This window comes from Streptopelia decaocto, assembly GCF_964273445.1.
Source record: "Streptopelia decaocto genome assembly, chromosome: 5".
Taxonomy (NCBI): domain Eukaryota; kingdom Metazoa; phylum Chordata; class Aves; order Columbiformes; family Columbidae; genus Streptopelia; species Streptopelia decaocto.
In genome coordinates this window covers 54,511,876-54,525,725 of record NC_138659.1, presented here as the reverse complement: position 1 = coordinate 54,525,725, position 13,850 = coordinate 54,511,876, and the positions used below count along the sequence as shown (strand labels likewise).

General features: G+C 39.3%; 1 protein-coding gene across 1 annotated transcript; it reads right to left on the bottom strand.

Annotated features, from left to right (window-relative positions):
* Positions 1 to 10,143: 10,143 nt before the first annotated feature.
* On the bottom strand, positions 10,144 to 13,054 carry GDF2 (growth differentiation factor 2; the record flags this gene model as incomplete). Its single annotated transcript, XM_082053847.1, has 2 exons — positions 10,144 to 11,084; positions 12,709 to 13,054. 2 exons carry the CDS (start codon positions 13,052 to 13,054, stop codon positions 10,144 to 10,146), a joined length of 1,287 nt encoding a protein of 428 aa, XP_081909973.1.
* Positions 13,055 to 13,850: the final 796 nt, after the last annotated feature.

The following is a 13,850-nucleotide window of genomic DNA, read 5'->3' as shown; positions in this document are numbered from 1 at the left end:
TAGTTGTATCAATATTTAGTATTTTTTTCAGAAGTTGTTGACAATACACTGTCTTTGGTGTTTTTCAGTCTGAGCTGCAAAGGACTGTTCTTACATTCTATGACTAAGGATTCCAAACAAGGGACTCCAGACATTTGGAATAGCTCATAAAATCCAAGGTAATGACAGCCTGCTAATTTCTGTGCTGAGAATTGCCAGCATTTTAAACAGGACTTTGAAATACATTTGCCTCAACACAATACAGCTAAATCTGAGGTGACTTTAATCTTCATAATTTGCACTCAATTAGGATTTACTTGTAATACTATTGAGTAACATATGGCCATGTCTGATGACAGCTCCCAGCCAATAGACTTTAGGCTCAACATACCAAAATAGAATGTGGGGGGTTGTTTTCTTCTGCTCACAATGTATTCAAAACCCTATTGTATTAAGAGTTTGAAAGAGGATCAGAATATGTGGGATGCAGCTGCAGGCTGTACCCATGTGAGTTGTCAACATTCAGAGCTCCAGTATGACATGCCAAAGACATACAAGAATAGATTCTTGGCTTTAAGTCTGAAATGACTAGCTACCCCAGCCATTCTGCTTGCTGGACATAGCTGCAAGAATAGACTAGGGAATCATGGTTTTTTATTGCTTTCAAAATGCCACTTGCTGCTACATGTGAATACAAGTGGAAGGAAGAGTCTAAAGCTGGTTTACCCTGGCTGGGTGCGCTCTTCTGGTGTTGTGTGTCATGAGTAAAACCTGCCACTCACATGAGCAAATAAGTGCAACTCCCATTTGGTTGTAGTAATAAAGGAGTTTTGTGAAGTTCCTTCCTTCAACATGTCTGTGTAGGTATAGCCTTGTCTATATATGCAGGTATTATTTCAGCTCGTGGTTGGTTTGTATCTGTGAATATGTAAATGTACAAATGTAAATCCATCAAAGGGAACAATTAAATTGTTCTACGAGTCCATTAGAGGCAGGACTGCTCCACGGCAAAAGCTATAAAACTTTATGTTATAATCAGACTATCCCTGGCAACCAGGCTGTTCTATCATCTGTAAAAATTAAACCCTGGTTTAAAAACGTCTCCAATTCTCTTGTCAAAAGAGAGGCCTCAAATATAGTTGAAGTTGTTGTTGATAATGTATAAATAGGTAATTAAGCTTCAAATGTGCCACAGTAACATCTGTGTGCCTCATTGGTAGATTCAGATCTGCTTTATCTTCTTAATTTTGGGGGGCTGTTCTGTATTGTGATAATGTGTGGCATTCATTACAGACCTAAATCCAGGGCATTATCACCAATTTGAATTGCTCTTCTTGCATTGTCCCTGCAGAGAACAATCCAGCACTCTAGGGCAAAGGTAGCTGGAAGAGAAACTCTCCAGCATAACCACATTTTGTTCAGAAACTGACTTTTGAGCTACAGGATTTATTGCCAGAGCTGCATTAATTCCTTGTGTGGCCAATACGGTGGACGGGACCTTGGGCTAATTGATTTCTATTGCTTTTCTAACCCATGGCTCTTCTGTCTGTCTAGCTTGGAAAGTTTTTGGGGCAAGGGATCTCTTTTGCTACACTAATGTCTACCACATACCCCACTTTCACTCCCAATCTCTGATAGTTTCTCTAAATGCCATTACCATTACCACAGGAATAATTGCACACACTGTCATGTGTGTTAAGATAATTATTTCAATAGACAAGATATTGTACTTCATAATTGCCTAACTTAATTCTTAAGCACCATGTGCTCTTTGCACTGATTAAAGCAGGGGATGTCTGAAACAAAAAATGAGCTGTAATACTGTAATTAATGCATATGACCACGAGGGGGATGTTGCATAGATAATCTTAATTCTGATATTTGCCACTTTGGAGTGCTTAATATTTTAATGTTACTTTACTGTTAGCAATGCTTTTGTGTTCCAACATCTTTCAATTAGCTTGAAAGGGAAGATATAAACTAACTCATTTTGTTATGATGGAAACAAAGCATAGCAATAAAGAAAATACATGTCTGATCTAAAACAATAAAGTAAAAATGTGTAAACATGGAAGGGTTAGATACTTCGCCTGCTGGGCTAGAGGGTTGGTTTGTCCCATTGTCCCATGGTCCTCTTTTTGTTTCTTATTTGTTTCTTTCTTATACTCCCGCTGGATGCTGAAGGAGGGCATGCCCAGGAGCCATAGAGCAGACTTACAAAATGGATCCATTTTGACAGGAATTGGGAAAAAGAGTACAATAATCTATGCCCCTAAGAATATGTCAGGATGGATCTCTATTTCTGTCTGTCTGTACAGTAGCTTTAAGCATGCAGTTTCTATCCCAGAAAAAAGAATGACATGGCATGTTTATGGAGTACACAGAGTACTTTCTTTTTTAATCTATCAGTTCCTAGTACATAATGGACACATATTTACATAAAACTGTTTACCAAGTATGGGATAATGGTGGAAACAAGCTTAAATTCTTTACTATAAAAATGAAAGAAATTAATTTTTTCTGGATTTCTTGAAAGTATTTTAATTCTGCTGTTTACATCATAGCAAACTTAAAAAAAAATCTTACTTTTTTTAGAAGGGCATTATTTTTTCACTGTATTCTTCTATGTCACTTTCTGCTTTTAGAATAGAAATCAGTATCACTTGAAATGACAAAGCATTACTTAAATTACCTGCTGTGCAAAGGGTGTTACAAGCTGTTACAGATGCTATCTATGAGGTGTTAACAGACACCTCATCTTACTCTGAAACTAACAGACATAGATGAATTGCCATTAAGAACACACAAAAGAGAGTGTAACAGACACTAACCAAGCATTTTTAATTAGGATATGTGTCAGGTAATTAGCTTCCATATCTACTTGAGTTCTATATATTCACTGCTAAACTCATTATGACTTTTTTTTTGCTGGCATTTAAAGAAGCATTTGCACAGATCCATTAGATTTTTCTCCAGCGAGGCCTTATCTAGAGGTTAAAAATCATGAAACGGCCCTTTCCTCCCTGTGATTTTTGTAAAATTGTAAAACAAAAGATAAAATGCTGTGCTTTTCTAATATTTATTGTGCATTGTATCATGTTCTAAAGATTTTCATACCAGAATGGCTGGAAACTGTAGCTGAGATTTTTATGAAGCTAGGGTTTTGAGAAATATATACAGGTTTGTGATCAGTTTTACCCAGTAAAAGCCAAAGTGTGGCAACGCTCCACAGCTAAATTTATTCCTCAAGTTCAGATGCATATTCTTCCTCATGCACTTTATCATTAGCACACAGAATCAAAACTAGCTTCACAGTGTAAATGTAAAATAAATGCTTTTCCCAATATGCATGACTTAAAAGCTAGGATAGTGGAAAAAACTACTTTTCCATACCAGATCTGTTCACTAATCTATTGTTTTTGCCCTGAATTCAATGTGATGTGTATCACTCACTGCTACCTTGGTAATTATTTATAGATGGTGTTAGAAGGTAAGTGGTGTGGATACTGCAAGCTTTGGAGAACGACTACTTGCTCATTTCTTGATACATATAACTTAAATTTTTATCAAATATGTTGTTTAATGCAAGTCTGCTCATTAAACTCTGAGTACCTAAATCCAAAAGTAAATCTATCACCAATTCTAACAATATAACCCAAGCTGAATTCCTATTTTGATTTTAATTTTGAGCTGAACTCAATAGCTCAGACCTAACTCTAGCTTTTATAACTCATAAAATTTTATGATCCTCTAAAATCTGTCCACAAGTATTTCATTTTCTGACTTCCTGTGGATATGAACTTCCTACGTGCTCTGAGGAGAGGCATTTTCTTTTATCTGCCCCAGACTAGTCTGCGTGCAGGGTCTGCATCACTCCAATCACATGCTAAAAGGCTTCCACAAGAGCGAGATAAAATGTTTTGCTATGTGTTTGTTTGGTTGCTATATTTTTTTTGCTTTATATATTTTGCTCCAGTACTCCCTGGTTCTCATTTGCAGCTGATCTCACCATTCTCTCATCAGGTCTGTGTAGACTATTTGGTCAGTGATGAAACGCAGTAGCAGGAGGCTCATCTGAAGGTGGCAGTAAGAGCAGTTTTTCACTGGAATAAATGATTTTTTGAGCCTAGATCCTATACCAACAGGATAAAAATTAACTTTGGAAGTAAGCCACTTTTTGGTTTAGTAAGCTTTCTAGTACAGACATATTTTAAATTCTATATAAGAATTAGAATTAACGTAAAGGTGATATTTGGCTCCTAAATACTGAGAGGCAGGGTTTATTAGCTCAAGCACAGGACTATGCTAATTAAATATTTAATGCTTCCAGGACTTTAGTAAGTATTTCTAGACAAAACTCCATTGCTTTTTATAGATGTACAAGTCTGGGTCATTGCTACTCCATGGCTGTCTGCGACAGGCATGACTGGATTGCATAGGTATGGTCTAAGGCTGTCTTTTCTGTTCTGTTCTTGTACTGTTTGGTACAAAGGGAACCTTGTCCCTGAGTAGGCTTTCTAGGTCCCTTGCTAATACAAAGAATGAATAATATCAGCCTTAGATTTCGTTACAATCCCCATGCCAAAAGGAGAAATGTTAGGGGTTTGTCCCTAGGTCTTTCAGTTCTTATGCTGTACAAACCTATATAAAATAGTTTTCTTCCACATTTCTTTTTAATATTGAAAGCTTTCCATTTTCTGAAAGTGGAATTCAAGTGAGTTCTTTAATGATTACATTTGTAATAAAATAACTTCAATGCAAAATGTATTGGATTTCTGTTTTATTCTGTCACTATTCCCATTCTCTTCCTTTTTTTTTTTTTTTTTACAGTGACCAAGAAAAAGGAAAAAAAAAAAAAAGAATGAGAACACAATTTATATTTTTACTAAAAGATTGGGTAGGTGTAGAAATTTTACATTTCCATCTTGAGACCTCTCTAATTTCAGTCAGGGGCAGGTGGAGACTCATCAAATCTCATGGAGTGCAGCTGTGATAAACTCACATTGACCAGCTCTGCTGAGCAGATGAACTGCCATGCTCTATGTAAGCAGAAGATTCAGGAAGGCTTAAGGAGAATGCATTGCAGCTAGCCAACCCGAACTAATTCAGGAACATCATTTTACATTTTGGTAAGTAATTTTTCAAAAAGGGGAAATTGACGTGCAGTCCTTGGAGAACTGGTATACTATGTGTTTGCATGATACTTTGTGTATCCTCTAGATTCTACATATGTATGTGTTGGTTAGCATGGTGCACCAGAGCTAGCTGATAATAAATAGTGAATATTAAATACTGCATCAAGAGCCCTCCTATCCTCAGGTTATTTGAAACAGTGAGAGGTCCGGTCATCCAGAGGAGCCTTTGTTTAGTGGCTAGGTACTGCAAATGGCTGCCTCCAAAGTGATCTGGCTCCTGAAGACTGTGCTGCTGAAGGCCTGACAACTGTGATGACTGGTCAAACATGCCCTGGTACTGCTGTCTGCCATGCTGATGTAGGATGGAAGTGCCCAGCACATCCTAGCAGACCAGCTGTTGGCATCTTGAGCTATATATTTTGTGGTATAGAGCTAGGTTTGCCACCATTTCTGGATCAGAAGTTTCAGTTGCTGGGCCAGTCCCAAGGCCCAGGCTGCTGGGACATTGCTCGCTCGGTTCTTTGGGTGTCAAGGCCAGTGTCAAGGCTTTTGTGAGGGCTACCAGCAGGTCTGCCTGGCTCCAGCCAAACCACGCATCTTGGTACAGGGACTGACTCAGGGTGTCTCATTTCCCAGGGCTACACTGAAGCCATTCTCCTGTGGGGCTTTTAACTGAATTATGACTGATGGTCCAGCAGAAGCTTTTAGGGGGAGGACAAAAATGAAATTAGTATCTCTGAGGCAGCTTGGAGGTTATGACGTGCTCCTGAGACAGCAGCCAGCACAGATGTGGCAGTGGGGCAGCTCAGGGACACACGGAGAGGGGAAAAAAAGACTGTGGGCAGCTGGCAGGGAAATGGAAGGAGGCACCGTTAAGCTGAAAGATTTTAAGGTAGCATGTGAGAGAGAGCATGAAAATGGGTGAAGACAGCTGAGGAATAAGGAACAGAGCTGGTGCAGAAGCACCACGCAGCCTGAAGATGGCGCCGAGGCGGCACGCAGGCTCCTCAGCCTAGGGCGGCACGCAGGCAGCATGGAGACAGGGTTCAGAGAAAGTACTAGAGGGTGAAGAGACGCCAAAGACGGCTCTGGGGTGGTGTGTAAGCCTCGATCAGTCCCGGGATGACAATGAGGAGATTTGGACCTCAGGCACCTGCAGTTAGAGCCTCCTGCCTTGCAGATGGTTGTGCAGAACTCTTTGAGCCCCTTGGTCTACAGAGACTATGGAGGGACCTGCCCTGTTTTTGTCTCCGCTAAACGCACAACAAACAGTATGTTAGGGAGCTAACACAGGGAGAAGGGAGGTGGTTAGTAGTCTGAAGCAGTGTCCTGTTCACTGTTCAGAGCAGCCAGAGGGGATGAGGAGATGTTGTTAAGCTGTTTGAAGATGGACTCTTGCCTTGCATTGTTCATTTACTACATGCTGGCTTTACCAGCTTGTTCTGTGGTCCCATCTGTACGCTTCAGCTTTTCTTTGCAGTAAGAAACTTTGATTCTGTGCTGTCTGTGAGGAGCTACAGCAAGGTACTGATACCTCCTGAAGCTCACAGCATATGCCTATGTGGACCTACCTGGTGTGTGGCCATGCACCTGTGTGCGTTACCTACATGGTAAGGGCTGGGCTCTGACGAGGCTGGAGAAAAGAACCAGCTGTGGTCTGGGAGCAGGGTTAATTGTGTTAGAGCACAATTTTGTCTGAAATGTTAAGCCTCCTTGAGAGGCAATCTAAAACCTATTATTTCGAATATTAGGAATTGGCAATTCTAGCTTAACATTTCTAGATTGTCAGGATCTTTCCAGTATAAAGATGTCTGAGTAAATATCAGCTGAACACCTTCAGATTCCCATGAAGCCATTGCCTCTCGATTTGTGGAAAACAATAGTGGAAATGGAGATCTTTTGACTTTTAGTGATTGCTGGTGGTGTGCTGCTAAGTGTTAATTTGCATTTGTTGTTGTTCTGTGTTGGGACATGGCACAAATGAGTGGATGAGATCAGAGAACATTGTGCCTGCTGTGTACACAGACGAGGTAGGAAGCTATGTAAAAATAACAACAGCTATATCTCCTGACCAGCCTCCACCAGCTTACCATGTTTATCTATTAAGACTGAAGTGTTACAGGGTAACCTTAAAACTCACTGTGGAGTCAGCTGGTGATTCTGATATTATGGGCTGTTATGCAGATAGCTAATGGGCCCACATGTTTATGTTAAACCACATGTTTATGTTAAACAAATAAGTTAATTTTAACTGTGCGTCTGCTGGACAGTGGACAAGCCCAAACCTGCTCCTCAGCAACAGCAAGCTGCTGATTGATGTTCCGAATACAGTGATGAGAGGGGTTTTTCTTAGTGACTGCTGGGGCCCAGCTTGATGCAGGGGGCAAGTTGCTTTGTCTGCTCTTTGCAACCTGTGTACTCTCTAGCATGTCTTGGCCACCTGGCTGATTTGTCATGTCCCAAGGCTGTTGAAATGTGAGGAAACATGAGCATTTTTTAAAAATCAAATGTTCAAAACTACATAAATCAAGCTGCTAAATTTACAATGTAAAGCCAGACATCCATTTGACACACTCTTCAGCTGTGCTGTAGGTAGCATCAGTAGTCACTACTGGGTTCTCATTTATTCTTGACCCTGACCATCACTCTATGGAGAGATTCACATTTTGTTCTTCTACTGTACCAACCAAAATGTTAAGCCTATGGGAATGTGATTGTTGAAGAGCAAAGGATTTTTTTGGTTGAAATACAAAAGTGACTTGTAGTACAGTTTTGGTATGGATCCTGTAGCCTGTAGAGCTCCTCTGGAATTCTGATAGCATAGCTAGGATGAATTTTTCTGCCAAAAATGGCTTCCTCCCCACCCCCATAAAAGCTTGGGAAACAAAGATTCACATTTGACTTCAAAATGTGAAAAAGAACAAACCAGGATTATTGAGAGTTTCTCTCTGTGGGCATTTGGGGACTGGTCTTTCCACTTCCCTACTTTTAAATTTAATTATGGATGAAGTCTTGTATTCAGAGAAATCAAAATATAACTAGGACCTTCTGTTTAGATGACTTAAGGGCACATGGGCTACAATTACCTTTACACATGGGTGAATAACTTTTCTAATGTGATCACACCAAGTGCTTGTTTGGTAGTTTCTTTTACTTGATTAAGAGAAGTTGTGCAAAATGTCATGAACCTAGGAGACAGGAACAAAACAGGGAGAGAAAGCAGGGCATTCTGAAAGGAGAAAGGCATAATGATGACTGTAAGATGACAGAAGGCAGTGGGGAATGGTAAAATGAGAGGACTGCCACAGGAAGCTTAAGAGGTTAATGACAGGCAGCTATGGATGGATGGAGTTTGCATGGACACAGATCTCAGATCTGATCCAATTGCAGCCCAGTTCTAAAGGAAAAGACTATAAATCAGTCCAAGGATTCTGGTGGATAGTGCTTTGTGCTCATAGTTTGTCATGTAACCAGCAGTTCTTGATGGAATTACAACCATTCTGCTCACACTCACCTCCTATTTGTTCTGTATTAAGTTAACAATAGTAAATAAACAGTGTATCGGATTTCAAGCTGACCTGTTCATGCCAAATGAATTTGTCTTGCCTAGAGGCTGCCCTAATTTAAAACATATGTACCCGTTTAAATCTTGCTGTTTCCATATATTAAGCTACTGTTTAGATTTTTGCCTCATCAATATTCTTCATTTTGAACAAATGTGTAATTTGCTATGGGTTTGGATCAAAAGTGTTCTCTGAGAATTTGTGTGTGTGTGTGTTGGCTACGGGGAATTGTACAGCACTTACACCTGTCACCTGGAATCAGCAGAAGACGCTTTGTTCTTGTACAGGTAAAACCTTCATTAGAATCAAAGGAAGTGTACATTAATTGCACGAAAGATGGGGTCCTCGTTTAGTGAAAATACAACTGAAGTAATGAGAACTATTGTATGATAGTATATTTCCCATATATCAGTATAAGTCTCATAGAACATGGATAGAAGTTTCCAATTTCTGCCAAAGTTTTAAGGAGTGAAAAAAATTTTGTATGTAAAATAGTTTCTCCTAAGAAGAATTCTTTAAAAGATTGGAGCCTAAATGTCAGACTCCAAAGAACATATTTAGGCCTCTGAATAAGTAGCCTGGGCTTTTCACAAGTGCTGAGCTCTGCCAACCCCCACTGTTTGCAGGATACAGCTTCTAAGGCTGAACATCATTTGACTGCATGTTCTTGCAAAGAAATACTAAGAATTTGCAGTAGGTCAAAGTGGCTCCTTATCTTTGTGTGGAGATAAGGGCTGCTGTTCCTCCTAGGAAACAGCGTCTTAGAAGCGGAAGGCTGCACTTCTTATCATTCAAGTATGTGCCATAAAGGGGTAAAAATAGGGACGTTGAGGATAAGAAAGCTGAAACCAAGGCACCTGCTACCCACAGAAGGAAACTTGGGAATGAAATAAGACCGAGAGTATCTTCTATTTTGAATACTGAAAATCTTCACTTATGAGAGTAAATGATTTGCCTGTAAAGCCTCTGAGATTACTTATTTGAGAAAAGGTTTGCAGGATTTAGGCTCCCAAATTTACCATGCAGACTAAGTTCTGTTTACTGAGTTTTACAGAAGCTGAAAATGCCAGAGTTGGCTGAGAGAATTAGATTTCAATACTATTAAACATTTACAGGACGTCCTAAATCCCCATCCTTTAGTTTGTGACCTAAACAGAATTGATTAAACAGAAAAGTTGAAATAAGGTATTCAGATTGTATCACTATTGCCAAATACTGCATAGTTCATTCAATTTCACAATATTTTAATCCAGTATTTACTTTGCCATGATATATAGTGCAGACTATTTACAATGATTGCCATTCTTTAAACGACAGTTTTCCTTTAAAGCAAGCAGCAACAACAACAACCAGCCTCATACCCTGCTCCAAACCTTGTTTGCAAGGATTTTGATTTGTATCACTAATGTACAGATTTACACAGAGCAGAAAAAGGGGGTGTTCTTATTCTTGGAGCTTCTTGTATACTACCTGCAGCCACATTCTGCCACTTTCATCCCTTCATAGTTATATATCAAAGTGGGCACACCAGCATCATCCTTGTAAAGAATGGAGATTGAATCCAATTTAGTTGGAACACAACAGGCCTTGGAAGCTTTCTTTGGGTTTTGAAGATGGACGAGAGTTTGGACAATAGCATGTTTTGTTGGGGTAACGTTATCTGTCAGAGGGAAGAAGCAACCTCCTTTACACTCAAAAGCTTCATAATCTTTTGGAGCAATGATCCAGGAATCCCAGCCAATCTCTTCAAAGTTCACATGGAGGGAAGTTCTCCGGCAGTGGTTGGCACCGATGCTTCTCTTGCTTCTGGAGGAATGCTGGTGGGGCCCAGGGATGGCCTTTTCCTCTCCCTGTTCTTCCTCTTCAGATGAAGTGTTGTTCTTTCCTAATTTCTTTAGCACACTTTCTTGTTCATGAACAATCATGTCCCGGAGTTCCACTTTGGTCTCTTTTGTCCCATTGCTGCGGTCATTGGAGAACACTATTAATAGCGGCAGATTTTTAGTGTCAGGGGTAACACTGATATCCAGCTTCCCACAAGTGAAACCACCCAGAGCCTTACTCTTTATAACAACCTCCAGTTTGTTTTTAGTCTTCAGTTTGTCTGCTCTGACCCATCTTTTCACAGCTCTGGAGACTTCAAACATCTCCCAACCACACTCCTGGATATTGTGGGAGACAAGGAAAGATTTGGTACTTTCTGGATTTTTCCAGTGGTCACTATCTAGAATATCATAAATGACCATGTTGCCTTCCAGCCTGGAGAGAGACCCAGCTTCTCTGTGACAGGAGATATAAATTCTCAGTTCAGCTCTCGTGATTTCCTCATATCGTGGAATAGAGATGTTGAAGAGCAAGATGTGTTTCTGAAATGGATTTTCTTCTGGTGAAGCTAAAGAAACAACATCTGCAATAGGAAAGTAAAACACGTGGTTACAGTGCTTCTGGCTGTCCAAGTAACTTGCTATTAAGAGACTCAGGATGTATTTTGGGTGTAAATTAAGAACATGGCTACCCAGCTTAAAAAAAAAAAAAAAAAAGTCTTCTGGCCAAGTTTGAAGGGCAGGGAGTGGAAAGTGGAAATTGAGGTGCCTGGTGTTGCAAGCGTTTTCATCAAGATTGCATGGTTAGGTGAGTGTGTGAAGTCTGCCTAGAACAAGCTGTGAATGATGCTGGTCAGTGTTAAGTATGTAACTAAGGCATCTTGGGAGTGTTGCGATTTCGCAGTTTCCCAAAGAGATTTTTACACAAATAATTCCTAAAATACTCTATGAATTTCCTGTCTTATCATCATCATATGGGATGAACGGCCCTCCCAATACTAAGAAGCATGTTACATATTTAAGTGTCTCTAACAACTACCTGTGCTGAGGCTTTTGTTGTTGTCTTCAAATAACTTTGAAAGCTGCTTGGATTACTGAGAGTTTGGGGAAATAGAAAGGCTTTTGAAAATTCTAAAGCTTCAGGGTCTAAATTAAGACTTGGTGATAAACAACATTTAATGCCCAGGTCCCAGTCTTTTCCAGGCTGAACTTACTGAGCTTGCCAAGGCAACTCTGCCTTTGGAGGGGCAGATACTTGACTGGAAGATCAGATTGGCTGTGTTCAAAAGTCCTCACTGTCTGATATCTGTTTGGTCAATGTAAGGTTATTACTCAATCATGATTGGTTTTTAATTGGCTTATGTTGACACTTCTTCAGTGTTTACCCACAAAAGCAGTGAGAGAGAAGAGTGAGTTATGGAAACTATAATCTAGTTTATACTGTTAAGGTTTCTTTCAATTTCAAGGACTAGGGGCACTAATTTGGAGATTTGGAGTTCTTCATTGTGATGTTAGCTATGTAGGTCTATTTTTCTTATAAATAGAAGCTTCGATTCTCCCTGTCTTATTTTTATCACAAGGATTACATTTACTTCTAACTTTTTTACTGCTTCTTATGATGGAGCTTTTAAAAGTCTGTGTAGTGTTTCACAGACAGAGATCTTGAATATTTTTGGTTGAGACAAGCTTGACTACCAATTTCCATTTAAATCTTTCCACCTCAACTAGAATGTTGGGGGAGCACTGCTGTTCCTTCTTTGGATCCAGAGACACATTTCTGAGTTGACCGCTGTGGTTTTTAAGTATTAGAAGAATCACCGAAAAGCAGAGCTCTCTAGCATGGGTGTCTCAATTATAGATGATCATAAGTTTGCATTCTAACATTAAAACTCAGTTCCAAATTTCTAGCTTTGAGAAACATGATTCATATAAGCCATTATTCAGTGCATCATCTCAGTTGATGCTTTTGAGAAAAGAATATTGTACAGTAAAAATATCAAAGAAGAAAACTAAAGGTAATAGTATTTTTTTTAAGACTGAAAAAACTAAAGAACAAGACTATAATCCACAGATTCTTTAGAAATGAAACAGATTAAAATTTTGGAAGTTAGGCACTCAGTTCCCTCTGAATTTCAAAAGAATCTGAGTACCTACTGTCCATCCATGTACTTCAAAATTTCTAGTCCACATATTTAAGACTTCTCCTACCTTCAGTGCTGAAGCTCCTTACAATATTGGATGAGGGGATGGAGGACTTGTCTGCAGCATATCTATTGTATAAATCAATCATGAACTGTGGTGGTTCTTCTTTGGTCTTCACTTGTGAAGGGACTCTTGACATATTCAAACTCCTTAGTAAATCTGTCTTCATATTCTCCAGCAAAGATTTAAAGTCGAAATGAGTCTCATCTTCCACTTCCCCAGGATCATGAAAGCGTGCATCAGACTTTCCCATAGCTGATAACTTGTCCCAGTCCTCCAAAGGCTTGCCTCTTGTCAAACAGGCAATGATGTTGAAAACAGACAGTGCAGCTAATACTCCAAAATAATGCATTTCTTTTATATTTACTTTCTGATGGAGAGACAAGAGGACAAGGGTATTTTAGCTGATTAAAAATCTTGTTTCATTACAGAGAGAGGAAAGGAGATGGAAGGCAAACAACTGGAATGTCCTTTGCAAATCACTTTCTTGTGCTCTTTTTGCAGTCTGCTTCAAACCCCAGCCTCTTGTCAGTTGTCAAGCAGATTGGTTGTACACTTGCCCTTATCAGAGTCATTGATGCCATGCTTCAGCTTCTGTTATCTAGCAAAGCTCTTAGTTAATGAAGATTCTATAAACATCTGACAAACACATGTGGCTGGTGGGAAGGATATTGTATATTGTAGAGAATCCACATTTCATTTTAGGGTCATCATTGCTTAATTACACTCTTCTGTCATTTCCTTGCCAACAAAGAGAAGCTCTCTTAGGGACGTAGAAGATTAAACTGTTTTCATCAAGACTAGAAAACAGAGATCTAGAACAAAGTTACTCTATTAGCTATTAGTAAATAACATCTCAGAAATCTTTATTACAGTCCCTTCTCATTTCATCAGAAAATTCCTGATCATTTGAGAGAGACATGTGATTCTGCAAGACGTGATTTCATGACAATACAAACAACCTTAAAACTACTTTTATCAGTGAAGAACTATTGTTTGTACACAGTGAAATATCTGTTTTGTGTCAAGTTTGCTTCATGTTGTTTGCAGGCTTGTCCATTTTTGGTTTGAATGCTTTGGTGGATAGAAATTCAGTCTTGTTCTTATAGTATCTTATGTAATATATTTCTTAGATTTTTGATCGTCAA